General features: G+C 43.7%; 1 protein-coding gene across 1 annotated transcript in view; it reads right to left on the reverse strand.

Moving 5' to 3' along the window:
• Positions 1-27,380, reverse strand: part of ADGRD2 (adhesion G protein-coupled receptor D2) — a 387,169-nt gene that overhangs the window by 239,179 nt on the left and 120,610 nt on the right. Inside the window, exons 13-15 of the mRNA XM_078640338.1 lie at positions 11,294-11,397; positions 4,392-4,494; positions 1,255-1,408 (exon numbers count right to left, since the gene is read on the reverse strand). Of these exons, the coding sequence (XP_078496464.1) occupies positions 1,255-1,408; positions 4,392-4,494; positions 11,294-11,397 (361 nt within the window). The remainder of the gene's footprint in view (positions 1-1,254; positions 1,409-4,391; positions 4,495-11,293; positions 11,398-27,380) is intronic.

Consider the following 27,380-nt stretch of genomic DNA (forward strand, 5'->3'; position numbering starts at 1 on the left):
TATATTATTTTCCCTTTAATAATTCTAAAACTACTGAACGTATTTACACCAAATCACAAAAGGTATGCTTTCTGGACCAAGAGCTATCTTTCTGCCAAATTTGATGTAATTCCGTCCAACAGGTCGGGCTGTAGTCATGTTCAAAATCCCTTGGGAATTGGCATCAGGAAATTGTGTTTTTGTCCCCCCTTTTTCTCGGTCCCCTCTTGATGGTACCCCCTGAAACTTTCAAAACAGCAGCTGAACTGACTAAAGAGTATGTTTCTAAAATGTTGTGAAGATTCATGAAGCAGCACCAAAGTTATTGGCAAAACAGAAAACGCTCATTTGAGATGTCATCTGTGATGTCACTGAGTATGTCATGAGTGAGGTAATATGTGATGTCATAAGCAGTGCATTGCATGTGCGGCAGTTATAGCTAGCTAAGGTAGCTATAGCTACTGAATTTCATTGGTTTTGTATGAGTGAAATCTGAGCCCAATTATTATGTCTCTGTAACCTTTGTTTTTTTAAGTGAATACATATATATATACCTGCAATACCTCGCAGCAGCAGCACTCCAACCCTTAGGTAGAAATACGAGGCATGGACCAACTTATGTTGCAGCATTCATTTATTCCCAAATAAACAGCTTGTCACGACGCGTTTCGACCGTCCCTGCGGCCTTGATCCCATGATCCCATATATATATACATACACATATACAGGTATGTATCAATGTATGCTTGTATGTATATGGTATTTCTATAGAGTGAACCTAGCCAGAAGGCAGAGGGGTAATGTTCACGGTCCATTTCCAACTATACCTACACTTTAATTTCTTGCCTGTGACTTCACTCCTCATACAATATTATTGGTTAGACATGCAAGACAGCCCAATCTATCTCAAGTAAAACCGAAACTGATTAATTTTCAACAGGGGCCTCATATGGTCCAATCTGTTGATAGCTCATAGAGTCATAAGACACCATATTGGAGGATGGGTAATCGATTGACAAGGTCTGCTTTAATTGATAGACACTCCCCGAAAGCTTAAGGGAGGGCAAAGGCAATGGCACTTCCACACAGCAAGACCTCTGACACAAAAAGTCAGGATTGTCTTTTTCATCTCACTTTCTCTACTCTCTCCATATTATGCCTCATCTGCCTCAGGATGTGTCCCCACCCTCCCTCCATCGCGGCATCAGACGTGCACAGCAAAACAGCCTTGATGGCTTCTGTGTGCACTCTTGAGGAACATGCAGCCAGACTTACCCCACCCAGTTACATAGTAGAACTTCATTCTTCTGTCCTCACTCATGTTCACTGCAACAACTTTACTCCACAAGAGAAGCCCTTCAACGAGCATCCAGGCAAAAGATGCCATAAAGAAGAGGTGCAGGAACGCCGTCACAGTAACGCAAACCACCTGATGAGAGGGCAGAAGTTACATCATAAATAGACAAGCTTCATTATACCAGAATCGAGCAACTGAAGTGTGAATAAATCTTCTCATGTGGGTGTTTCTGTTTATATAGGTGAGTACTCCTGAGAAGCTGCAATAGTTTCAATCACTCCAGAAGTACCCACATGCAAATGTAAGATAATGCTGTAGAAAAGAATAAAATTAGTGGGGTAGACAAAGCAAAGGAGAGAAGGGTTTAGGGAAGGATTGGGATGGGATACACTCAAGGGCTGGGGCTTGGCCCTAGGCCTAAACAGGAGATTCCTTAGGTCTAATAGACCCAAAGAAGAAAGATGCCAAAGGCAGATGCCCGTAACCTCCTCATCCTTCACCTGGACACAGGGTGGACACCCTGCGAGGAGGGACTTGGTAGTATCAGGGCAGCAAGAGGTAGAACAACCATCTGTAGATGGCTTGCTCAAATGTAAAATAACCCATGGGAGGTGCAAGGCCTAGGTCGTGCAGGCCAGTGGAAAAAGGCCAGCCTTGGCATACTAATCTGCTTCAATCACATGCACACTGTTAATACGTGCTACTCAACCCTGGGAGATGCAGTCCATTCGTTAAAAATAATAACACAGAAAAACAAAAGGGAGCAGGCCACTCTAAAGGTGTTGGACTGCATGCAACCTCAGCGTGCCCGTGGCGGTGGGGCGGTGGTGGTTGCGAGAGGGCCATCTCAAATGGTGTCTCTTGTTTTATGCTGGAGTTGTAAAATAATGAGTGCCGATGACCAAAACTCTACTCGCAAGCCTGTGGTCCATGTTATTAAATGTTAGCACAGTCTTCGGTCCAACTCTGGCCTGCCAGACACCCCCTTCCCCTTTATCTCACTCTTGCAGGTTCCTACTTCTTCTTTTGTGGCTGTTTCTCCATATTTCTCTTCCTCCTTTTTTCCCGTTTATGGGTTTTTGGGAAATGGCTACTGAGAAAAAATAAGTGCTGAGCTCCAAAAATGAGTGCTGGTGAAACCTGCCAGCAACCACTTGCTCAAATAAAGCTCTGCTTCTTTTTGAAACAATTAAAATACACAGGCCTTACAAGCAGCCAGTTTTTTGAAATGATATCATTTGGATCCAAACAAATGTGACTCTTCTGAGTCAAAATTTTCCAGTTCCAATAAATAACTCCCAATAATTTGTAACCGATAATGCCGACTAACATGCTGATTTTGGTGCTAAACCTGCAAAGTTGACAGACGACAGAATAGGGAAAACAAATAAATAAATTAATTAAACCACTTACCATGCACTCGCTGCATCGCTGAGTCAGCGGTGAGGCAAGCGCAAGGTAAATGTTTGTTTTTAAATTCTTTTATTTTCCCTATTCTGTCGTCTGTTGACTCCGCCCCACACCCCACTGGTCTTACCTGCACTGGCCACCACTGCAATGAACAGGGCCACTCTTAATCTGGAACTAGAGGCCTGATGTACAATCCTAAATTGCGGTTGCATATGGGCAATCGGCCCGTTTGCAACCGCAATTTAGGGCATGGCCATGTGCAAACCTCATTTTGCAAGACACAGACATAGTGGTCTGCTGACCCCAGCAGGCCACCATCCCTGTGAGTGCTAGCCATTCCTAATTGGGTCGCAAATTTTGCCTGCCTCATTAATGTTAATGAGGCATGCAATTTGCAACCCCATTAGGAATCTCAAACAGTGTCGGATACACTGTTGTACATCCCAATTTGAGAGTCGCAGCTAGTCGAAGAAAGTCTGTATGGTAACTATGACTAAAACACATAGGGTCCGATGTAGGTGGCCCAAATAACGGTCGGTAACTGTGAAATTCGGTACGTTTCACCGTTACCGACCGGTATTTAGGCATTTGTGATGTAGGGAAGGAATCGGTAATAAGGAATCGGTAAATACTGATTTCTTAATACCGATTCCTTATTGGCCTTGCATTTAAGGAATCTGTAATACCGATTCCTTAAATGCAATGTAGAAAGCACATAAAAGAGTGCTTTTGAGCCTTAACCGCATGCGTGCGGGCGGAATTCCGCCCGTACGCTGAGATTTGCGAAAGCGCACTTTACGTGACGAGCTGGGCTCGTCATCAGCGTAGCAGGAGGCTACCTTATGACGAGCCCAGCTCGTCATCAGCGTCGAAGGGGTTAAGGAATCAGTAATTACCACCAACTTCAAGTTGGTGGCAATTACCGAATTCCTTTAAAAAAGCACTTTCTTGCTTTTTTTGAAGTGTCATGTGGCGCACATCCATGCCCTTAGGGCATGCATGTGTGCCACATGTGCACACATGTCCATTTCAGGGGTGCAACAGGGTGTCCTTTGGACACCCTGGCACCCTTGAAATACCTCCTGGTATTATTGATTCGGTAATACCGAATTGGTAATACCGAATGTCTTCACATTCATTCCTATGGACCTCCAAGCGCATAGGAATGAATGGGTAGGTATTCGTTATTACCGAATCTCAACTACCGATTCGGTAATAACGAGTATTAAGGATTCAGTATTTTTTACCGAATTCTTACCTACATCTGAAATACCGATTTCTAAATACCGAATCGGTAAAATTCGGTATTTAGAATTCGATATTTCACTATTACCTACATCAGGCCCTTAGCCCTTTACTTAAGTTTAAATTACTTCCTCTCTAGATAACAGTTACTTTTCCACAGCCCCACAGACTACTTAAAAAAAATATATACCATTTTATGCATTTCCTAGATATTATTTACTGTTATCAACACTAATAATTGTGCAAAGAGTTTCTGTTCTCTCTTCAATACACTCTTGCAGTCTTTTGTCTATTTTTAGGCTGTTTTAGGGTGCAGGGCTTGGTTTTACCATTCTGATTTCTTAAATCTTAGTGCACTACTTAGATGGTTTGTGCTGCTTTCTGTTTTCCCACTGTTGTACAACTACAGAAATGTAATTGAACGTATTTGGCACCAACCCAACAATAAATATAGTCCTACCTCATTCGTTTTTGCCAGTTCACTGAACATCAGCAAGGCTTCGGCTGCAGCTAGGGCGAAAATCAGGTTCTTGTGCACAGTGGTTCGTTCAGACTTAGGAACTCTGAAAGAGAGAAAATGTTCTAGATGGACACATTTCAATTATCATCAAGGTGGCAGTTGTAGCTCCTTCATGGGCCACAGTCCATGCTCTGGACAAGTCATGGAAAGTGGCATGGAAGAAATACAGAGCTTTTGTGAATCATTAGTATGACCAGACCTTTTTCCTGTGCCAAAGGAGAGTGTGGCTTACTCAGAGCCCTCTAATATTCCACTTGTATGTGAACCTGGATCTCTTATGTTGACATTCTGTGTGCATGGTGAGTGCATATATATACAGTGCATGTGTAGCACTGTGTGGTAGTAGGACTCAGTGGGGCCCATTATGATGTCGGGCGGATTGCCCCCGCCAGGCTGTTGGGCGGGGGCAATCCGCCAGACATCCAGGCATGTGGAGACTCCCTGCGGGGACCCGTTGCGGGCCCCCTGGGAGTCCAGGGGGTGGGGGTGCACAAGGGGGGTACCTATGGTACCCCCCCCCCCTGCATTTCAAAGTGCAACATGGCAGGCACCGCACGGTGCCTGTCATGTTGCGCTTTGAAATGCACAACGTGCATTTTTACCATTGCGGCAGGCAGCGCTTTCTGCACCACCCGCCGCAATGGTAAAAATACAGGATGCGCCCGCCACTGTGGCGGGCGCATCCTAATTGTCAAGGCGGGACCGCCGCACTTATAGCAGGCGGTCCCGTTTTGCACTGGGATGGCGGGCGGACTAAGTCCGCCTGCCATCCTAATGGACCCCAGTGTGTGGTGAAAGCCTGCGTACTAGGCCATTTGGACCCATTTTGTATGGCCTCTGGTTTAGCCTTGCACAAGGTGGGGGTGGGCATTGCTTTCCCAGATAGTCAAAGTGTATTGACTGATGTCCTGTGGCTAGAGGTTGGAGAGCCAGACACTGAAGTGAGGGAGGTTGGAGGAAGGGCTACCCTTAGAAATTCAGGGACATCTGTGTTAGCTGCTGATTAATTATTCCTGAACACTGAAGTTTAGTACATGGTGGGGTGAGTGGTGGGATTGCAGTATCTTGTGTTCAAGGTGAGAAAGGTTCTAGGGAGGACCTTCTTTTTGTCAGTCTCTGATTACTGCTTTAAAAAGGCTAATGACAGCCGGATGCAGTGATCTCACGCTTCACTGAGGAAGGAGCATGCCTGGCCTTGCAGCAGGAGGGACTATCCAGGAGGTGAAGCCTTGAATATTCCCGGAACATCCGGAGGAAGCTGACTGAGAGGGAGAGAAGCCATGAGTTGCTTGTGTAATGTAGGACCTACCTGTTTCGTACGCGGCTGCTGCAAGACTTTCAAGAGCTAAGCTTAGAGTGACCTAATTGTGAGGGTTCTCCCTGTCTCTCAATCTGTTCCAATTGTGAACTACTCCAAGACATTCACTAAAGAAGCATCAATGTGCCATCAGGCATTCTGTTGTGGGATTGAGAGACTAGTGTTACTGCTGCCTGACAACAGAGCAGAAGCTCCCTCATCACCACCAAAGCAGAAGTCCTGATCAAGCTAAAGGCCACAACTGCTAAAGCCGCACATGCACTTAAAATCTGGCTCTGAGGCAGCATCATCGTGATGCAGCACCCTAAGTGATCTTTTCAAATCCAGCCTAAAACCTAAGAACCTAAAAACATTGGAACTTCCCTCTGTCTGTATGTCTGAGGAGACATCAAACCCATTTCTTCTGATCTGATATGCCACATTGATAGGTGCTCACAAATTCAAACATGGTCTTGCTAATACCTTGTTCACTAGCATCCCTGATGGCCTGCATGTAAAGCATAAAAAATAACTCTACTCCATTATTGAAATTCTCTGAAGAAGGGAACCTTTTTTCTTGATCTGAGAAGCACACACTTGCTCCAGATCAGACCAGAATAAATGTCAAAGGGGCACAGTATTAAAGATGAGGGCCTGGTCAAATTACAACTTTCTTCATTTGCTAAATGGCCCCCAGGCTTTACTGTTACAGATGGGGCTTGAATAGCTCATCTGTAAAACTGCATGTCAGGCATATTTAACTTGTTCTTACATTCTAATTGTTGGATGTACCTGGATGTGTCACATGCAAATCAAAAAGTCAAGAAACCCCACGACCTGGCACTTTTTGCCATGATCGGTGTATATTTTGCATCCCTCCACAAGGAGTTATTTGAGAGCTACAAGTAAAGGTCCTATAAACATTTCAGTCCTCCGGGTCCTCTTAAAATGCCAGAGTCCATCTGCATACCCTCATAACGTAGCGGCCAAGACTAGGTCTATTTGAGGGATGCCCTATGTGCACATGTGCATGAATGCAGTGTACACTTCCATATATCCTTGTTGCACTGGTTGCACCCACCTTCTAGGTGTACAGTCTGGTTGCCAGGGCCATGGGCCGGCTTGGCAGGAACAGAACCGGTCTGCAATTCATCTGTGTCTGATGTTTGTTCAAGGCTGATTATTCAATTAGACCAGCTTCGGATTTGACTTAAATGTATACATTTGCATTGTATTGATGTCTGATGTCTATTTCTCAGTGAGTGCTGTGTGCTTTAAGCCAGGATAGCATTATATGGCAAGCCAACAGCTGCAGGTGTCTATGATAACATCACCAAACTTTGAGGCCAGTCTGACTAAAAGTGTTTGTGTGAGCAGAGGTGGCTGATAGCTGGAAAGGAGGTTTGAGAGAAGCCTTCTTGGAGGTCATTCCTGGGTATGGTGTCTACAATAGAGACCGAGAAGGAATGTCTCTCACAGTAGTTCAGGAGAGGGTTCCAGGTGCCTGAAGGCCTGAAATGTAACTGAAATTCAGTATAACCAACCCTTAAACTATTGATTTGAGAGACAAACATAGTAATACATAGAATTACCAGTCAACTTCAGGCTTCCACTTTCAGCAACATTAATGCATGGTATAATCCTTAAAAATGTGACTGATTATGCAGCAAGTAGGAATGCATGACTCTAGGTTGAATGCATGAGTGTGTGTGTGCATATTTGTGCACGACTGTGTATGAACCTGTTGTTGACTGTATATACCTGTGAAAGAGCGTTGCATGTGTCATTGTTCTCTGTGCATGTGTGTGTACCTATGTGTATGTTTTGTGTGGTTGTACATAGCTGTGTGTGTACAAGCAGGATCCGGCTGTCTTTAGTGCAATAAGGAAGTGTCCAATAGGCTGTCTCACTTGCCAGTGTGTGGGTCATTTTGGGTGCTTGTAGGCCTATTTTATGGTCTTCTCAGCCAGTTTTTACAGTTGATATCCCAGCTATTAGAACATGCATAGAGCAGTGGCTGTAACCTCAAATCCATACAGTCTTCCATACCTTAAAATCCATAACACAGAATGTCTTTACAAGTTCAAAACTGTCCCAATTTGAAAACATGGACCATCTTTTTAGTTATCAAATTCACTGGTGGAGGGCACTTTTATTTTGGGCCCAGGCCTACTTTTGTTCCAGTCCGGCCCTGTGAACAAGTATGTATGTTTCAGTGTGTCCATGACAACATAGTCAACCAAAGTGTACCTCTCTGTTTGGCTGCTAGGGTTTCTTACTAAGTAGATCAAGCATGTTTTCGTTATTCTCTCTGAAGCTTTTCAGGTAACTGGCCAACCACACCTTTGCGAGGCATTTGGTGTGTGTGGCGTGGTGTGGCTCACTGGTTAGAGGCGGCAGACCCGGAAGCAGAGAACGGCCGGGACCAGGGTTCAATTCCTGACGCGGCAGGGTCGTGGACCAGGGTCAGCGGACTCGACAATTCTCGCCTCGGTGCCTACTCTAACCAGGATCACACTCGGCAACTCTGGGCATTAAGCTTGCCTCATCTCTACAATGGCCCCCCACAGACGCCGGGGATGCCTGGTTTCACCTTTGAGATACCCAGAAAGGACCATCTCACAGGGAAAGCCAGGACGGGTTCCCCAGCGGTCTCCAGCGCCGGGACGCTTACAGGCAGCTGTGCGCTTTACAAGTCCAACACATTTGTAATGAAGGATGGGGAATGAGAATGGAGATGGTCTTTAATTCACAGGATCCTAACCATAAAGTAAATATCCACACATGTAAGTTTACTTTACACGTTTGAGTAGCGTTACTACTTTGGGCTGTTCACCATTTACAAGTGTAAAGTTTTTCAAAAGTGTAGTCATACATGGTTCCACTCCATGAAACATGGGGCATAGCCAAATGAGGGGTGTAAAGTTGATACAGCCAGAAAGGAGCAGTAGTAACCACACATGGCCAACCATTGATACTGCAACGCTCACCATGGAAAACAAAAAAGGTAGAGACTCAAAATAAAACTCTATAGTACATCATTGTACATTAAATAAAAATATTTAAAATAGTTAAAAATATAAATACATTAAATATAATGTGAACAATATTGAAAAATAAAGCATTTTTATTTTACCTTATTTTAATCAGCTTTTTTGAATGTATACATTGATGTAACACTATATTTTATTTTACTTTAGGTGTGTTTTCTAATCTTTAAAAAAATGTTAAATTATTGTAATATATTTACATCAATTAAAATTTAATTCTGCATTAACCTAATAATGCTGAAGCATTTTTGATTTTGTACTACATTTAAAATAAATCTATACAAATAATTTACATTAATATGTGACATAAAGATCTTTTATTTTTATGTTAACATCATTTTTTAATGTTCCTTTGAAGTTTAATAATCTTATTTTTTCCCTAAACTTTACCATAGAAAGCACTCTGCCCCTCAACAACAGTATACATAAAGTAAAACAGTTTGTTAAACTTGAAAACAAAATTGCTAGCTTAAATAGTAATATAAAATATATATTTATCTTAAAAGTACAATTCACAGTATATTGCTGATAAAAAAAATTTCATTTTAAATGTAATATTTTGAACATAGTAAATCATAGATATTTGTCTGAAATTTAAGTTGAAAAAACATTCCCACCTAAAGAACACAGAGAATTGTTATTATGTAGTAATAACTATTAAAAGTGATGATCAGAATTAATTAAAAGTAATTTAACTGCATTTTAATAACAATTTATGTCACACTCATTTTTTTAAATAGAAAAACCAATATGGTACAATAATATTTAAAAAAGATAATTTTATACACTAAATTACATTTATCTATATTTTAAACTATTTTAAATGTAATTTTTTTTTTAAATCCAGTGGATTTATATTTTAAGTCCCTGCCTACACTATTTTCTATGGGTGGGTGTTTCAGTACCAGTGTTTAGTCATGTGTGGTGCTAGACTCACTCCAGCTCTGAGCTGGAGTACCTTTATGACTGTTTTGGGCCCCTTTTGGGTGTAGTAACCTTAGAAGTGCAGTTTGCAAATAGGAATGGGCTTACTCATTTGGGGATGGTTGCACATCCCTCTCTAAAGCTCTTCCCAACCCTCACTTAAACCCTAATTACTCCTTTATTCATGCCACCCCATTAATGGTAAGTGATCCCCATGGTCACCCCATCACCTTCTGATAAATTGCTTAAATCTAGTGTCTCACTCTTTCTTGTTCATTGCAGACAAGAAGAATAAAAGCATAATCCGTACTGAGAACTTCAGCGCACCAAAAAGCTGTTAGTATTTTTTAGAAAAATATATTACAGCCAGTTTAGATTGAAATAACACTGTGGCTCAGATTGTGTGGAAACATGCAGAGATTATGGGCCTGATTTGGAGTTTGGTGGACAAGTTATTCCATCACAAACGTAGAGGAAAACCTGTCTGTCTTATCACAAGTATATTGTATCCTAAGTCACGTGTAGTAAGATGAATGGGCTATCTGACACATTTATGATGGAGTACCTGCGCACCAAACTCTAAACTAGGCTCTCTATCTTTCCTTCAATGCTCTATAGCATGACAAACCTAAAGATGTTGCCATACAAATCTCCAAATTTCCGGTTAGAGAAATATACCCTTAGAACGTAAAAGCCAGTTCCCATTTTATTGCAGTGCTAATTCCTCTTCTTGCACTGCCTTTTACTCTGGCTGCTGGCTCTGGTAGCAGGTATTGTGCCTTCAGAATTCAACTATAAAAGTTATTACAGTTGTCCACCTATATCATTTCTTTATTACAGGCAACTAGATACGTCTAAATGGGAAATGTGATCCATTCCTTTACATAGGAATTGCAGGCTCATATGTATTTTAAAAATCTATTATGTAGGTCACCATAGAGAGGCTCACCAAGCTACACTATGACAAATGCCCCATCAACACTAGTATCAAATATATATTTGAAATTCAGCAAGACTTCCAAACTTTACATCATATATCATTGAGACTATACATTTTGTTAGCTGATTTCAATTTTCGAAAGGAAATACACAGCTCTCAATTTTTTGCTTCCTCCTATGTTTCATTCTTTTCACCATTCTTCCCTCACTCTATCTCAACTTATCTCCCATTCTCTTTCTTTCTTCCATGTTGCCTGACTTCTCTTTCTTCCTTCTTTCCGCTTTTCCTTTTTATTTTTGCCCCTTATTCCTTCTCACTATCTTTCATTGAACTCTTCTTTCCTTTCTCTCCACTCGTTCTTCTGCAATGCATTTTCCTCCTTTGTTTAGCCCTCCCACACCCAAATGAAGTCCTGAGCAGGTCTGTGTTGGCTTGTTCAGATTGCATGGCTGCTGCCCAGTTGGGTCTTTATACAAAATGTAACCATATGACCCACACATTGCAAAATAGATTGTACGTTAGTCTGCTGACGATAAATAATGCATTATATATGCATACAGGTTCAGATGCCTGAGAACATAACATAATCTTCTACAGTGAAATGTATATGGTCACCAGTTTTGACACTTACCCAACAGCCAAGAAAAGAATGAAGGTCACAATTAAAGCGCAAAAGGAGACGCCACAACCGACAAACGTCAAAGTCTTCAATGTAGACTCTTCTTCCAAGGTTCTCTATTTCAGCAAACAAATAAGATTTTATTTATTGTGCAAATAATATATATTTATATTTTATAGAATGAATATATACATATAGATTGAAAAGTTCCCTTTGTATTAGAATCAACAAAGTTACAAGCTAATGCTTACACCAACTTCAGAATTATTTTCATATTTTTTTATATATCAGAAACTCTATCAACGTGATGAAGTTTGCATAGTTAAACGAGCATTTGCAAAGACAATAGGTCTTTCTATTAATGTGCGGTGGCAGAGCTACTGGCTTTGTTAATGCTTGTTTTTTTGCCGTACCTCATGGCAAAAACATTAAAGACGATTACAGTCTCATGCAAGGGTTACCATCTTAAATGAAATAAAATACCCTGTGCATGCACCGATAGGAATCTTGGAATACTTTTTTATCATAGGCATGCACAGGTGGGCATCTTGGAATGTTTTTATCATGTGCATGCACCAGAAGGCATCTTGGAATTTTTTTATCATTGGCATGCCCAGGTGGGCATCTTGGAATGTTTTTATCATGGGCATGCACATGTCGGCTTCCTTGAATGTTTTTTATCATGCGCATGCACAGGTGGGCATCTTGGAATGTTTTTATCATGTGCATGCACCAGAAGGCATCTTGGAATTTTTTTATCATGGGCATGCAAAGGTGGGCATCTTGGAATGTTTTTATCATGTGCATAAACCGGTACACATTTTGGAATGTTTTTATCATGGACATGCACATCTGGGCATCTTGGAATGTTTTTATCATGGTCATGCACAGGTGGGCATCCTGGAATTTTTGTTATCAAAGTATATCAAAAACTCATAATAAGATGGTGACAGTGTGTCCGCATAAGTCCACAATGGCTATCTTGAATTTTTTTTTATTATATTATTTATTAATAACTTAGCAATTCAAGAAACCCCCTGGACATTTTGTAACATTAAATAAAAATTAAATATGCACGATGTAACACTAACATCAGCTAAATTGATCAGCCTAGTAGCAGTGCACAGAGAGCTACTGAGACCTCACCAAGAATTGCAACCGGGGTGGTGTGGGAAGGAGAGGAGCAGGAGTGGGTGGGATGAGTGCCATAAGCGAGAACAACTACATAGGGACATCGGGGGGAGGGGTTGCTAAATAGGAGGTGCAATCATGAGGGAGAGAGAGGACATAAAAGTATGCAAACATGGACTCTGTGGGCCCGATTCACAAAGGGCCTCCCCACTACTGGTGAGGCCCCGCAGTTGTGGTGGCTGCCTCACACCCAAGGTGGAGTCTCCGCATTGCAGTTTCTCATTGCAGAGGTTCCACCATGAGCGCGGGCCCCTTGCCATGACTGTGGGCCCTCTGCCCTGAGTGCAGCGGCTGTTTGTGAATCGAGTGCAAAGGCCCACATGCATCATTGAGACATTTTGCACTTCTTAATTTGCGAAAAATAAGGATTCGCAAATTAAGAAGTGCAAAATGGTATGCATCATTATTTTCGGTATTCATTTGTGATTCGGTAAAAATCGCAATTTTTACCGAATCCCAAATAAATACCGAATTCTTAAGTTAATTTTCGCAATTCCCATTGATCCCTATGGGCCAAAAGGAGTAAATGGGAAGGCATTAGCAAATTGCGAGTGGCACTTTGAAAATTTCATGGGTGCAGGGGGGTGGTCCAAAGGACCCCCCCATGCACCCCTGAAATGTATTTTTCGCATCATGTTTCACACACACATGTCCTAAGGACATGTGTGTGTGAAACATGAATGTTGAAAAAAACCATTTTCAGCATTTTAAACACTTTTTCCAAATTTACCGAGTGGTTCAAACACTCGGTAAATTTGACACCCTAATTGCGATTTTGCACTTTTAAAAGTAATGATGCATTGCTTTTAAGAAATCGCACATCTGCGACTTCCTAAAAGCAATCGCAATTTTAGAACTCGCAAAAATGTTACGAATTCTAAAATTGCTTCATGCATCCCAACAAGCACTTTTGGAATCGCAAACGGCCGATTTTAAGGAATCGCACCGTTTGCGACTCCAAAAATGCTTGATGCATGTGGGCCATGGTTCCTAAAGCAGACCTGCATGTTTATTTTATACATTTATAGAGTGCACTGCAACCCTGTGGGCATCCTGGCACTAAGGGATAGCAAGAAGCTAACAAGAGATTATTAAGAATTTAAAAGGTGAAACTTCAGAAGAGAGGCACTATTGCTAAAAGGCAGGATTTTCAAACTTTTGGAAAGAGCCAGGGCCTCATTTATGAGGCCGTGCGTGCCTTTTACGCCGCCGGTGCGTCACTTTTTGTGACGCACCAGTGGCGTAAACAATGCCCCTTGTTGCGCCATATTTACAAAGTGACGCATCTAGGTAGATGCGTCATTTTGTAAACCCCTGCGCCACATTATACCTGCGCCAGGTATAATGTATGCAGAGGGGGCGTTCACCCGCAAAAAGCCTCGTAATAGTGACGCAGTGAAATCTATGAGATTTCACTGCGTCACTTTTAGGACGCTGTTGCGTCAAAATCTTGCGCCTGCCTCACAGCAGGCGTAAGACTGACGCAAGCCCTTTCACATGGGGCTTTCCCCATGTGAAACGACGCATTGCTGGAGTTGCGTCACTTTTGTGACACACCCCAGCAATGCGTGACTTTTGCGCTTACAGATACGTCAGAAATACTGACGTATCTGTAACTCCTTGCGACATGATGCGTCATATTATAAATATGACGCATCAATCATGTCGCAGGGAGAGCGCAGTGAAAAGTGACGCATCGCTGTTTTCACGCAGCGATGCGTCACTTTTCATAAATGAGGCCCCAAGGTCTTAAGTCTTTTTCGGAACAAAGTCAAATTCTGAATACTCCTGATTTCAAGGGGAAGATGATTCCAGTGGCGGGCTGCTGCCACACTGAAAGCTCTCCCTCCCAGGGTGACCTTCTTTGTCCTGGGGATACTGGCCAGACTGGCAGAAGAGGAGCTGAGAGTACGTGAAGGTTCATACCAGTGGAACCTATCCTGAATCAACTTAGGACCAGGCCCGTGAAGTGCCTTGAATACAATACACAGAGATTTGAACAGGATCCTCTGGGCTACCGGCAGCCAATGTAGCTCCGCCAGTGCTTGTGTTGTCGAGGACCGGCGCGTTCGGCCCAGAGCTAATTTAGCTGCTGCTGCCTGGATGCTCCGGAGCCTGGCAATCAGGTATCCCGGGGATTCCAGCAGCAGAGCATTACAGTAATCCAGTCGGCTCAAAATAATACTTCTGACTACCGTGGTACATGTCTGTACTGGCAGAAATGGTAGCACTTTCCAGGGGCATCGAATGAGGGTGTAACAGAACCATATTTTTCCATGGTTCTATTGCCACAAAGCAACAGAAAACAAATAAACACAGTAAGATTACAACAAACAGACATACACTAATGAAAATTTGTAAAAAAAAGCAATACTGTAGTTGGTGGCTCACATATGGAACTGACCAAAGTCATCAAATGAATAATAGGTGCTGACTCAAATAAGCCATTGGAAGTAAGGGATGGGCCAAAGCCCACTCTAAGGGCCCGATGTAGGTAATTCTTATTTACCACTTCTTAAATACCGAATTTTACCGATTCGGTATTTAAGAAGTGGTAAATATGAAGGGGGGAGATGTAGGTATTTCCAGATGTGTAAATACCGAATCTTTAAGATTCGGTATTTACCGAATCTGGAAATACCGAATCGGTATTTCCTATTGATTCCTATGGGCTGTGAAGCCCATAGGAATCAATGGGCAATACCGATTCTGTAATTACAGAATCGGTAATTACCGATTTTAGCAAGGGTGCAGGGGGTGTCACTTTGACACCCTTTGGCCCCCCCAAAACAGGCTTGCGTGCCATGTGGCAGGCATACATGCCCTAAGGGCAGGTCTGCCTGTCATATGGCACAGGTGTGCATGCACACATGTGCATGTACACCGGAATCGGTATTTAACCATCAAATTGGATTTGATGGTAAAATACCGATTTTTCAAGGCTTGTGGGACTCAGAAGAGTCCCACCTACATCTCACAGAATTTTACAGAATCGGTAAATTTACCGATCGGTAAATTTACCGATTCTGTAAAATTAAGGGCCCTACATACCATTTCTGGAATACCGGTCGGTAACGGCCGAAAATACCGATTTTCGGCCGTTACCAACCGACCTACATCTGGCCCTAGTCCCTAATTGCGAGTCTGGTATTCCAAGGACCGCGAGACTCATGGTGGCGTGGTGGTGGCTGTCCAGCCACTGTAGCACCGGATGTCTGATCGCTCCATTACGAGTTGGGCGATCGGACCACCCTGGGACCAAAACCGCCACCACCACCGCCAGGGAACCACCATTCTTTAGGGGTGGCGCAGCGGTCTTGAGGCCGCAATATACTTGGCATGACCGCCGTAGTCCCGCCAAGCATATTACAAGTTTCCTCTCTGCCTCGGTTTTCATGGCATTTCCACCACCATGACAACCGTGGTGGAGAGGAAACAAAGGGAGTCCTACAGGGCCTCCTAGTGCCTCACGCCATGTGGGTGCATGCAGGGGGCACATGTCCCCCCCTGTATGCATGCACCCCAATTCCTGCACGCCATTGACTTTACATTCCATGCCTTCCAGGAACTGTTTTTGGCATTCCTATTGCAGTGCCCATTTTCTGAGGCACTGCCATGGGAATACCATAAAACAGCCCGCCAGACAGGAGGAGACTCCTAATCTGGCGGGCGGCTTGACCACGGCTTTGGAGGACAGGAGCGTGGTGGGGGCGTACCACCCACTTCCGCTGCACCAAAAGTCATAATCGGGCCCTAAGTATATTACCTTTAATAGGTTTTCAGCAAGAAATAGTGTAAGAAAAGGCAAAAAAAATGATTTGTGGGATGAAAAATTCCCCTGTGATATTTTTCTGCCGGACAATTTGCGCACAGGTGAAGCTGCGTAAAGGTCACTAGACTTGCAAGTTGATGACGTCTAAACGTTGTGCAAACTCTTATGTTACATATGGTATTTTGCAAAGAACATGTCACAGGATATCTTGGTTAATAATATTATCATCTTCTGTTGGAACAGTAAATGTATGCGTTGAGCTTGTGACACTGGTCCCATGAAGGCAACCGGATGGACTGTATTAAAAATCTGTCTCGGTAAGTTTTCCCTACGCTCTTCACTATAAAGTACATTTCTGTTTTTCTTATTTCTTTTTCCATAGATAAAAATGTTTTTTAGAGTGTCCCAAGCAAAGTCGAAATTTCATTTGATTAAACTAGTCGCGAAGAGGATGTTTTAGCACACAAGTTAACATTGCAATACTTCCAAACTTTACCGATAATCAATACTGGAAGAGTTGTAATCCATACCAATAATCAAAAACTACTTTTGCATAATAACTGATAATTGTGACAGCGCCCTAGCACTTGCCCTCACGATGAAACAGTGGCAGTGCTCTTGAGATGGTGGCCGACAGATATCTTCTGGTGTATACTCATGGCCGACAATGTTCACCAATGGTAATTAAGTGCCATATACCACTATTACATTTTAGAGTTATACCAAATCATTCACAGTAGTAGTTGCAGCAATATTTGCAGTACGTTGACTTTTCCTGGGCCCTTTATTGGCATTTGTGAAGGAGGCAGGTGTTTACCTTTTGTACTTAGAAAGTGGTATTTCGATGTGGCATCTTTCTGGCTGTTTTTAAGTGTTGTTGACTGAAAAACATTTTTGAAGAAAAACATTTTGACTGATGCTACTTCATGTCCTCAGTTGTAAATTAAGGCAGTGCCTTCTCCAAACACATTTTACCACCATGGCATGAAAACAGGAATCTGGAGGTGGTTATGTGTGACAAATGTTTATATTGATTTGTTCAGTGGCAATTTGTCACAGAGGATATATCTTCTGTTGTTTTTTGGACTGCTATATTTTTGTGCTGCATTATTGAAAAGTGATTTTGTTGTGTTGTAATGTAGTTGTTGTGTTATGTTTTTTTAATTGTTTTGTTGTGACCTCTGTCCTGTTGTGTTTTACTTGTGTTGTTAAGTTGCTTTGTGTGTGGTATTGCGTTATGGTCAGTTGTTTACTTTAGATATGTCAACAAATGTTGCTATATTTCCAGCCAAAATCTGCACATTCTTAGAAAACTCCTTTGAGAAGCAAACAGGTAAGTGTATAAGACGGTAAAATAGATCTGCACCGATTCTTCAATTACTCAAGAAGCCAGCACAAGCAAAACTGTGGCAGACTTGGATTTAAACTTAGCACTCGCACTGCTCGCTTTACGTGATGGAGCCCTCGCGTTCAGGGGAGAAAGAGGTGCTCCATGTACTGCCCAAAAGCATGTTGTTAGATTATGTAAACAGCTCAAGGCTGAAGGCCCTCAACTCCTGAATTATTGCGACACATCTGCTCTCACTCAGAGGGGTATTCCTCAAGTCACTTGGAGTGTATAACTTAAAGGTAAGAAGGGGGACTAAGGAATTTGCAAAAAACACAGTTGATGGACAGAATGTAGAACAATGTCATACATTCACCCCAGTACAAGGATCTGGGCCTAAATCCATAGTTTATTTGCACTCCACACCACCCTGGGTTAGACACTGGCTATATGCAAATCAGCTCTGACCTGTGCCTCATGGGAACAGTCCAGTCCGAACTACCGAGCCATGTCTTTCCCAGACCGGAATCAAGCATCCAAGGACCGGTTTCTGGCTATCAGCCTTCATTCAGCCTGGATAGCTTGACTCCGGTGGTGTGGAGAGCCTGGGACTCACGTCTGAGCATCCCCAGCCCACTCGGGGTGAAAATTGCAAAAAACACAGTTGATGGACAGAATGTAGAACAATGTCATACATTCACCCCAGTACAAGGATCTGAGCCTAAATCCATTGTTTTTGTGCACTCCACACCACCCTGGGTTAGACACTGGCTATATGCAAATCAGCTCTGACCCAGTGCCTCATGGGAACAGTCCAGTCTGAACTACCAAGCCATGTCTTTCCCAGACCGGAATCAAGCATCCAAGGACCGGTTTCTGGCTATCAACCTTCATTCAGCCTGGATAGCTTGACTCCAGTGGTGTGGAGAGCCTGGGACTCACGTCTGAGCATCCCCAGCCCACTCGGGGTGAAAATTGCAAAAAACACAGTTGATGGACAGAATGTAGAACAATGTCATACATTCACCCCAGTACAAGGATATGGGCCTAAATCCATCGTTTTTTTGCACTCCACACCACCCTGGGTTAGACACTGGCTATATGGAATCAGCTCTGACCCTGTGCCTCATGGGAACAGTCCAGTCCAAACTACCAAGCCATGTCTTTTCCAGACCGGAATCAAGCATCCAAGGACCGGTTTCTGGCTATCAGCCTTCATTCAGCCTGGACAGCTTGACTCCAGTGGTGTGGAGAGCCTGGGACGTGAGGACTCACGTCTGAGCATCCCCAGCCCACTCGGGGTGAAAAGTGCAAAAAACACAGTTGATGGACAGAATGTAGAACAATGTCATACATTCACCCCAGTACAAGGATCTGGGCCTAAATCCATCGTTTGTTTGCACTCCACACCACCCTGGGTTAGACACTGGCTATATGCAAATCAGCTCTGACCCTGTGCCTCGCGGGAACAGTCCAGTCCGAACTACCAAGCCATGTCTTTCCCAGACCGGAATCAAGCATCCAAGGACCGGTTTCTGGCTATCAGCCTTCATTCAGCCTGGATAGCTTGACTCCAGTGGTGTGGAGAGCCTGGGACTCACGTCTGAGCATCCCGAGCCCACTCGGGGTGAAAATTGCAAAAAACACAGTTGATGGACAGAATGTAGAACAATATCATACATTCATCCCATTGACCCCCGGTCCAGGAAAGACATGGCTTGGCAGTTCGGGCTGGACTGTTCCCAGGAGGCACGGGGTCAGACTGATTTGCATATAGCCATGTCTGAACTGGGGTGGCTGAGTGAACTAAAGAATGGTGATGGATTAAACCCAGATCAATTGACTGGGGGTGAGTGTTTGATTTGTACAAACGCTCAGTCCATCATCCCCTTTTGTATCGCTTTGTTCGCCCTAAGTGTGGCAGGGTATGCTCAGACGTGAGTCCCTTGTTCACTTGGCCACTGTATTCAAGATAGCCTGGCTGATGAGGATTATGAATCGAAAACCGGTCCCAGGATGCTTGTTTCCGGTCCAGGGAAGACATGGCTTGGCAGTTCGGGCTGGACTGTTCCCAGGAGGCACGGGGTCAGACTGATTTGCATATAGCCATGTCTGAACTGGGGTGGCTGAGTGAACTAAAGAATGGTGATGGATTAAACCCAGATCAATTGACTGGGGGTGAGTGTTTGACTTGTACAAACGCTCAGTCCATCATCCCCTTTTGCATCGCTTTGTTCGCACTAAGTGTGGCAGGGTATGCTCAGACGTGAGTCCCTTGTTCACTTGGACACTGAATTCAAGATAGCCTGGCTGATGAGGATTATGAATCTGAAACCGGTCCCAGGATGCTTGTTTCCGGTCCAGGGAAGACATGGCTTGGCAGTTCGGGCTGGACTGTTCCCAGGAGGCACGGGGTCAGACTGATTTGCATATAGCCATGTCTGAACTGGGGTGGCTGAGTGAACTAAAGAATGGTGATGGATTAAACCCAGATCAATTGACTGGGGGTGAGTGTTTGATTTGTACAAACGCTCAGTCCATCATCCCCTTTTGTATCACTTTGTTCGCCTTAAGTGTGGCAGGGTATGCTCAGACGTGAGTCCCTTGTTCACTTGGCCACTGGATTCAAGATAGCCTGGTTGATGAGGATTATGAATCCGAAACCGGTCCCAGGATGCTTGTTTCCGGTCCAGGGAAGACATGGCTTGGCAGTTCGGGCTGGACTGGTCCCAGGAGGCACGGGGTCAGACTGATTTGCATATAGCCATGTCTGAACTGGGGTGGCTGAGTGAACTAAAGAATGGTGATGGATTAAACCCAGATCAATTGACTGGGGGTGAGTGTTTGATTTGTACAAACGCTCAGTCCATCATCCCCTTTTGTATCAGACTAAGGAATTTAGCATGCCACGGAGGATGACAAACTTGAACTTCTTCACTTGCCAAATGCACGCCATGAAGTCCAGGAAAGGGGCGTGACAAACCTCATAAGCAACCCTCTCCAATATTGGCAAGAGGTTTTTCTATCCTTTGTGGTTTTTTGCTCCTATCTGAGACCTTTTACGTATACTGTTCTGTGCAGGGGGGTGGCACTTTGGTTACTAACAGAACAGGCTTTTTTCATGGGAGGTCAAGAAGGGGACTTAGGGTCTGGTTACTACTTAGTAGGTTAGGGAACTGCCATCGCTTTTCAGCGGTCCGACAGCCCGCCCGCTTCCTTGGTGGTCCGACCACATGATTATGAAGTGGGTGGAAACAATGCCTCCAGACCATGGTTTTTGCCGATATCAGAGCTCCCACAGCAGCGGCGGGAGATTCAGAACGGGCCCATGGAGGTGGACAGGCAACTTGTTGCAGTGTGAATCATGACCTACCTTTCTGCCGACCTTTTTAATGGTGGGGACACCACCATGTGCGAGTCAGCAGAAAGGCAGGTAATGTGGGGAAAAACTGCCTCCAGGGTGAATGTGCCCTTGTAACCGGTACTCATGTTTTGACCTCCAATGCCTTCGGGTCGGGTGTGGGCACTGTTTCTCTTGCTCAAGGAAGAAGTGCACCACTCTGCCTGGAGGCAGTGTAGAATGGCCGGAAATAGCTTCAGGCTCATTACCAGAGCCAAAGCGTACCACCACCATGACTCCGCTGCCCACACACAATGAGCCCTGTGGTAAATGACGGTGGGCGGGATGCTGCCGGCTTGGCGACGTTTTCTGAATTTGCGCCGGGACAGGCTGGTGGTGATACCACCAAAGTCATAATTTGCCCCTTGATTTTAAGCATCTAGACCATGACAAGTTCAAACAACCGTATGTCTGCACATAGCTGGGTCGAAAAGGGGGGTAGATGGTAAATGTGAGTGAGGATTTAGTTTGTGCTGTATGAAAGTACTGGAAGTGGTATCTATTTTATGATTTTACCTTGGGCTGCCAACATCTGCTGTACATGGCCAGTGGCTGTGAAAAGTGGTGGGTGGCTGCAGGGCCTGATATATAGATTACCTACCAGTGGTCGCCAGTAGGTAGTTATAGTTTGGTCCTAGTTTCCATAGACAGAGTGTTTATTGTTTTACTAACAGCTATGGCACCGTTTGACAAATCTTACCGAAATTTTCAAAACTAGTTTGCAACAGCTGCTGTCTTGATAGTTTCAGGGTGATTCGTCAAGTGAGAGTTTAGAAAAAAGGGGGTCCCAAAACCTGTTTTCCCCGTGCAATTTCCCATAGGGATTTCGAACAAGACTACAACCCAAAACGTTGAACGGAATTTGGCAGAAAGCTAGATCTTGGTCCAGAAAGATCTCTTTTTGTGATTTGGTGTACATCTGTTCGGTAGTTTTAGAGATATTAAAGAAAAATTATTTCTAAATATCTAGTGCATGGACCGCAAATCGAACAGATTTCAAAATGAGATCTGGTTGGCTGCCATTACTTCAATAGGGAAGTGTTGGCAGCCATCTTGGGACTCGGACACGACTGAATCCCGAGAAAAAATGGGGGGAAAAATACATAAGGGGGCATGGTAGGAATACCCTGATCCACCAAGCCTGGTGGTGGATTTTAAGAGGGGCCCTGCCTGGGCCCCAAAACATTTTTTTTAAATATTTTACTGAAAATTTGTGGAGGATCCGCAAATCCATGGTAAAATTGGGAAACAAAAACAAGTGCGGGCGCTGGTGCTTCTTTTGTATATGTCCCCCAGGTGAGCCAGGTCCCGGGGGGTGGATTTATTAATATAATAGGGGAAGGTGGGGCATGTAGCTGCCTCCAAAGGCCACTTTCAGTCCCGGGGACCCCATCTCACTGGGCCTGGCTGAATACAGATGAGGGAGGGGGTCAGCAAAGTCCCTCCCCAGGCCAATTTCGGCCCCGGGGACTGCCAGCCCGGGGGCCCAACCTTAAAGAAATAGGGGGAGGAAGGATGTCCAGCCTCTCTCCCCTGCCATGTTTTTAGCCCCAGGGACCTCAACTCCAGGAGCCTGGCTGTGCCAACAAATTAGAGGGGGGCCTACAGTCTCCCTCCTGGAGCCATTAATGACTCAGGGTACCCCATTCCTCAAGGCTGGCTCCAGCTATGTCCTGGGGGGACATAGGGGTTTAGGGAAACCTGTGTTTGCTCCTGCTTGGCAGCCAAGCGAGAGCAAACACTAAGTAGCTCCCAGTGGGCGGAAGCATGATTAATGTTCTTGCTCGCTGGGAGCAGACTTTTCATCTGTTAGCTGATAAAACTGCTCCTGACCGCAGGGAGCAGCATTTTAGCTGTGGGGGTACCAGGGCTCCCCCTGCAGCCTTCAACAAAGAGACAATGGGTGCCCTGGGTGGGCTCCAGGGCAGGGCACCCACCATTTACTGGCCAGGCCCCTGGGGATAGGGTACATGGAACCAATATTGGCCTGGGGAGGGAGGTTGCATGCCCCCCCTTCATATACTGGCCGGGAACTGCGAGATGGGGACCCAGGAGCCAATATTGGCCTGGGGAGGGGGGCTGCGTGCCTGCATAGCTGTGCTATAACTGCTGAATTTGTGTGGTTTTGTGTGTGTAAATTGTGAACCTAACTATAACATCCCTGTAACCTTAGGTTTCATAGTGAATATAGATACTTTTAGGGGAGGGTTTATTTATTTAGCCAAAACCATGTATGAGTACAATATTACCTACTGGCGGTCGCCAGTAGGTATATATAGTTAGGATTTTTTCTCTATGGGATTTTTGAAAATTCTATGTCTAATAACTTTGGCGTTTGTGGACGGAATTGGCTGAAATTTTCAGGAAAATGGAACATTTTGTTTCTGAGCAGCCCCTGAAAATTTGGGGGGGTTTCGTCAAGGGGGGGCCGAGAAAAAAGGGGGGTCCCAAAACGTGTTTTTAACATTGAGTTTTCCATAGGGCGGTTGGCCTCACTTTTAGCCCGAACGGCTGAATGGATTTGCACGAAACTTGGCAAAATTGTAGGGACTGGTAGCCCGATGTGCCTTTGCTAGGTCTCAATATATGTGCTCCAGTGGATTTTGAGAAATTAACGTTCAAAAAAAGATATATATCTGTAACAGCGGACCGGGCAGCGCTCCAGTTCGCGTACTTTTCGCGTTACGGAGCTTTGTGAAGCGAAGCTGATTGGTTCTCCGGCGTCTGTAAACATTCCAAACAGTCCGTAGCGGCCGCCATCTTGTCTCTCGGTAGGATCGAGAGACAAGAGGAGGCCAAAGCGAAGGGGCAAATGACCATAAGGGGGCATAGTAGATCCTCGCTGACCCCCTAGGTTTGATGTGGAGGTTTTAAAAGGGCCCCGCGGGGCAAAAAAAAATAATAATAATAATAATCGAACGGCTGAATGGATTTGCACGAAACTTGGCAAAATATTAGGGACTGGTAGCCCGATGTGCTTTTGCTAGGTTTCAATATATGTGCTCCAGTGAATTTTGAGAAATTAACGTTCAAAAAAAGATATATATCTGTAACAGCGCTCCGCTTCGCGTACTTTTCGCGTTACGGAGCTTTGCGAAGGTGATTGGTTCTCCGGCGTCTGTAAACATTCCAAACAGTCCGTAGCGGCCGCCATCTTGTCTCTCGGTAGGATCGAGAGACAAGAGGAGGCCAAAGCGAAGGGGCAAATGACCATAAGGGGGCATAGTAGATCCTCCCTGACCTCTTAGGTTTGATGTACCATTTTGCCAAGTTTGGTGTAATTCCGTTCAGCCATTCAGGCTGTAGACGTATCTAAATGTCCTATGGAAAATTGCATGGGGAAAACACATTTGAAAGTGTTGAAATTTAGAACCAATTAAAATGTTACTTTGGTTTTGTATTTGTGTGTGATGAAAGTTAATTGGTTATGTATATATCTAAAATGAGAGGAAACCACAGCCATTTTGTGATACTACTGTCTGAGGTACATTTGTGAGGAATTTTTGGTGCTCAATTTCTGGTGTTTGGTTTACACAGTACTAACACTTCTCCTACTTTTAAAAAGGTGAGTTGTTAATTTGTAAGGGGAACTATGTTGTACACTTTAAGATAATTTGAAAAATGTTTTCTGTTATTTATTTACAGTCCTTCTGTTATACTAAATACTTGATAAAGTTAGTTTTATATTATGTATTACTAAAAACGATAAATGAAAGTGATTATTTTTTTCTGCAATTTACAGCAAGCAATTTCAAAATAAAATGGCTCACAATGAAGAGACCGTGGCAATTTCTTTTGAATTATCCACTACATTTATTGAAATTGACAGCACCAATAATGAAGTATTCTCACAAGGAGGAGATGACTTGAATGATTTTTTGGATCAATCTCTTGATGGCGAATTTATCGAATGTTTGGAGACCATAGAGTTACAAGAATCATCATTGCAGACTTTTCATGAGGAGATTCCAGATGAGATGATTGAAGAGGAAATTCCTGATGAGGACATGTTACTAGTTCTTTCAAATTTTGAAAATTCAGAAGAATAAATTTATATTTAGAAATACAAAAATTGTTTGAGACATTATTCATTTTTATTTTTAATTTATGAGGTTGTAGCGAAGTGATTGTAGTATAAAATGAGACTTATAGTATAGAGTGGAACATTTTTATGTTACATGGTAAGTTTACTCATATTTACTTCCCTTCTCCCACTATATTATCTCCAATGTGTCTCAAAAAGCGTAGCAGCGGACACTAAGATGCCGCACCTAACATTCAGTTCCAAAGTAAGTCCTTAATGTTTTGTGCTGCCAACCCCAACGCCAGCTGCTTTTTGGCGTTGCTGTGTTTTCCAGATCATAAAGAATCGATGATTCAATTTTATGGGGGCGCACCAAGAAAAAGTCCAAATAGAAAATATCGCTTATGTATGTAGAAAATGTTCTTTATTTTTAACTCTTTCTCTTAAAATACAGATCACCAGACAGTTTTACAAAACGAATCAGCCAACGCGTTTCACTCCTTTTCCTGGAGTTTCATCAGGGCAGTTATATATATTCTTTTTTCTTTCTTTCTTCTTTTTCCTCTTTAGGCGGGAATGTTTGGAACAGTCTGATTGTATTTCTCGTTTGATGTCCCTTTAGTCCTCCTGTCCGTTCTAGCAGTTCTCAGGTTGATCTGTCATGTGGGGCAATATCAGCTTTCCCACAGGTGTTTCACATTTCCACTTTCTAGCAGTTGTTATAATAACTTCCTCGTCTTTATATGATGAGTTTAGTCGTGATAAACCTATATCGGACTGACGTTATCTTATCGAAGTGTCGGCATGGATGGTCCCATGGGAAATGTGAAACACCTGTGGGAAAGCTGATATTGCCCCACATGACAGATCAACCTGAGAACTGCTAGAACGGACAGGAGGACTAAAGGGACATCAAACGAGAAATACAATCAGACTGTTCCAAACATTCCCGCCTAAAGAGGAAAAAGAAGAAAGAAAGAAAAAAGAATATATATAACTGCCCTGATGAAACTCCAGGAAAAGGAGTGAAACGCGTTGGCTGATTCGTTTTGTAAAACTGTCTGGTGATCTGTATTTTAAGAGAAAGAGTTAAAAATAAAGAACATTTTCTACTTATCTCCAATGTGTATTTGACATCTCTTCTTCATCTCCGGCCTCCTTTCTCTCACTGTCTGTCTCTGATGCATCTTATCGCTGCCATTTTGTGTAATTACAGAAGAGAGTAAAATAAAATAGTTCGGAATGTGAAAAGGGGGCAAAGTAGAGTACCCCTCACCCCCTAGGCCTTCTCAGGCGGTCCCAAAAGGATCAGTTTCTGCTTTCCTGAGAGATTATGGTATGAGTTCCATATACCACAATAACTTGCATTACAACATGCAAGATATCTATCTCCTGTTACCAACTTTTGGAGATATTCGCGCTAAGCGCGAATATCTCCAAAAACTAACACCTGCCCTGAGCAGTTCTTAGCCATGTTATCCAATGGGAGGTGGATAACATGGCTAAGAGCATTAGCTCGGTAATGCATGAATATCGCTGACTTTTTAGCGATATTCATGCATTGCGGCCGTTTTTTATCGCATTTGCGATAAACCTTGATAATAGCAAGGTTTATCTTCGATAATTTCTGACGATGCTTAGCGGTAAAAAATTCGTTGCTAAGCATCGTTAGCGATAAATATCGCTTAACTTTGGCAATATGCACCAATGTCTGTTAACGTTCGATTCGAAGGAAATGAGGAAGTGTTGAAAAACATTGTCTGCGCCATCTTGCCTTTTTTGAAATGCCACACTTTTGTTGTGCACGGCAGCCATTTTAGATGCCTTGACCAGACCCACTCTCTGCACGCTGTCGATTCGTAGCATGGCTCCCCACCCTCGCAAGCATCTTCCCCAGGCACTGCTCACCCCCGCTCTCTGTCTTATGCATGGGCAATAAACCTCCCCCCATCTGCGCTGCTCTTCCCTGAGAATCACACTCTGTGCCCGCCCGACACCTCCCTTTCGCCCTATTCACTACCGCACCCTCTGACACTCCTCTTCCTCTGTGTCCGATTGTCCAGGCCGGTCCTAGGCTATCAGCTAGCCCTGCAGATGTAGTTTATGGCCCCAGCTGTAAAGAATCACCCCTCTTCAAAGGAGTTATAGTAGATCAAGGCCCACACCCGATGAGATCCGTCACACCACACGTGTTCATACTATCTGAAAACCATCCTGTATTGTGATTGGGGAGGGGACCGAGCCTGAAGCGGAAGATTCCAGGGATGACTCTTTGTACATCAAAGTTTTTACAATTATGTGTCACATTAAAAATATATAGCACTCCAACAAAGTAGTAGGAATATAAAACTTTAATAACTTATAAATATATACAACAAAACAAAA

The sequence above is a fragment of the Lissotriton helveticus genome, chromosome 5_1, assembly GCF_964261635.1.
Source record: "Lissotriton helveticus chromosome 5_1, aLisHel1.1, whole genome shotgun sequence".
NCBI lineage: Eukaryota > Metazoa > Chordata > Amphibia > Caudata > Salamandridae > Lissotriton > Lissotriton helveticus.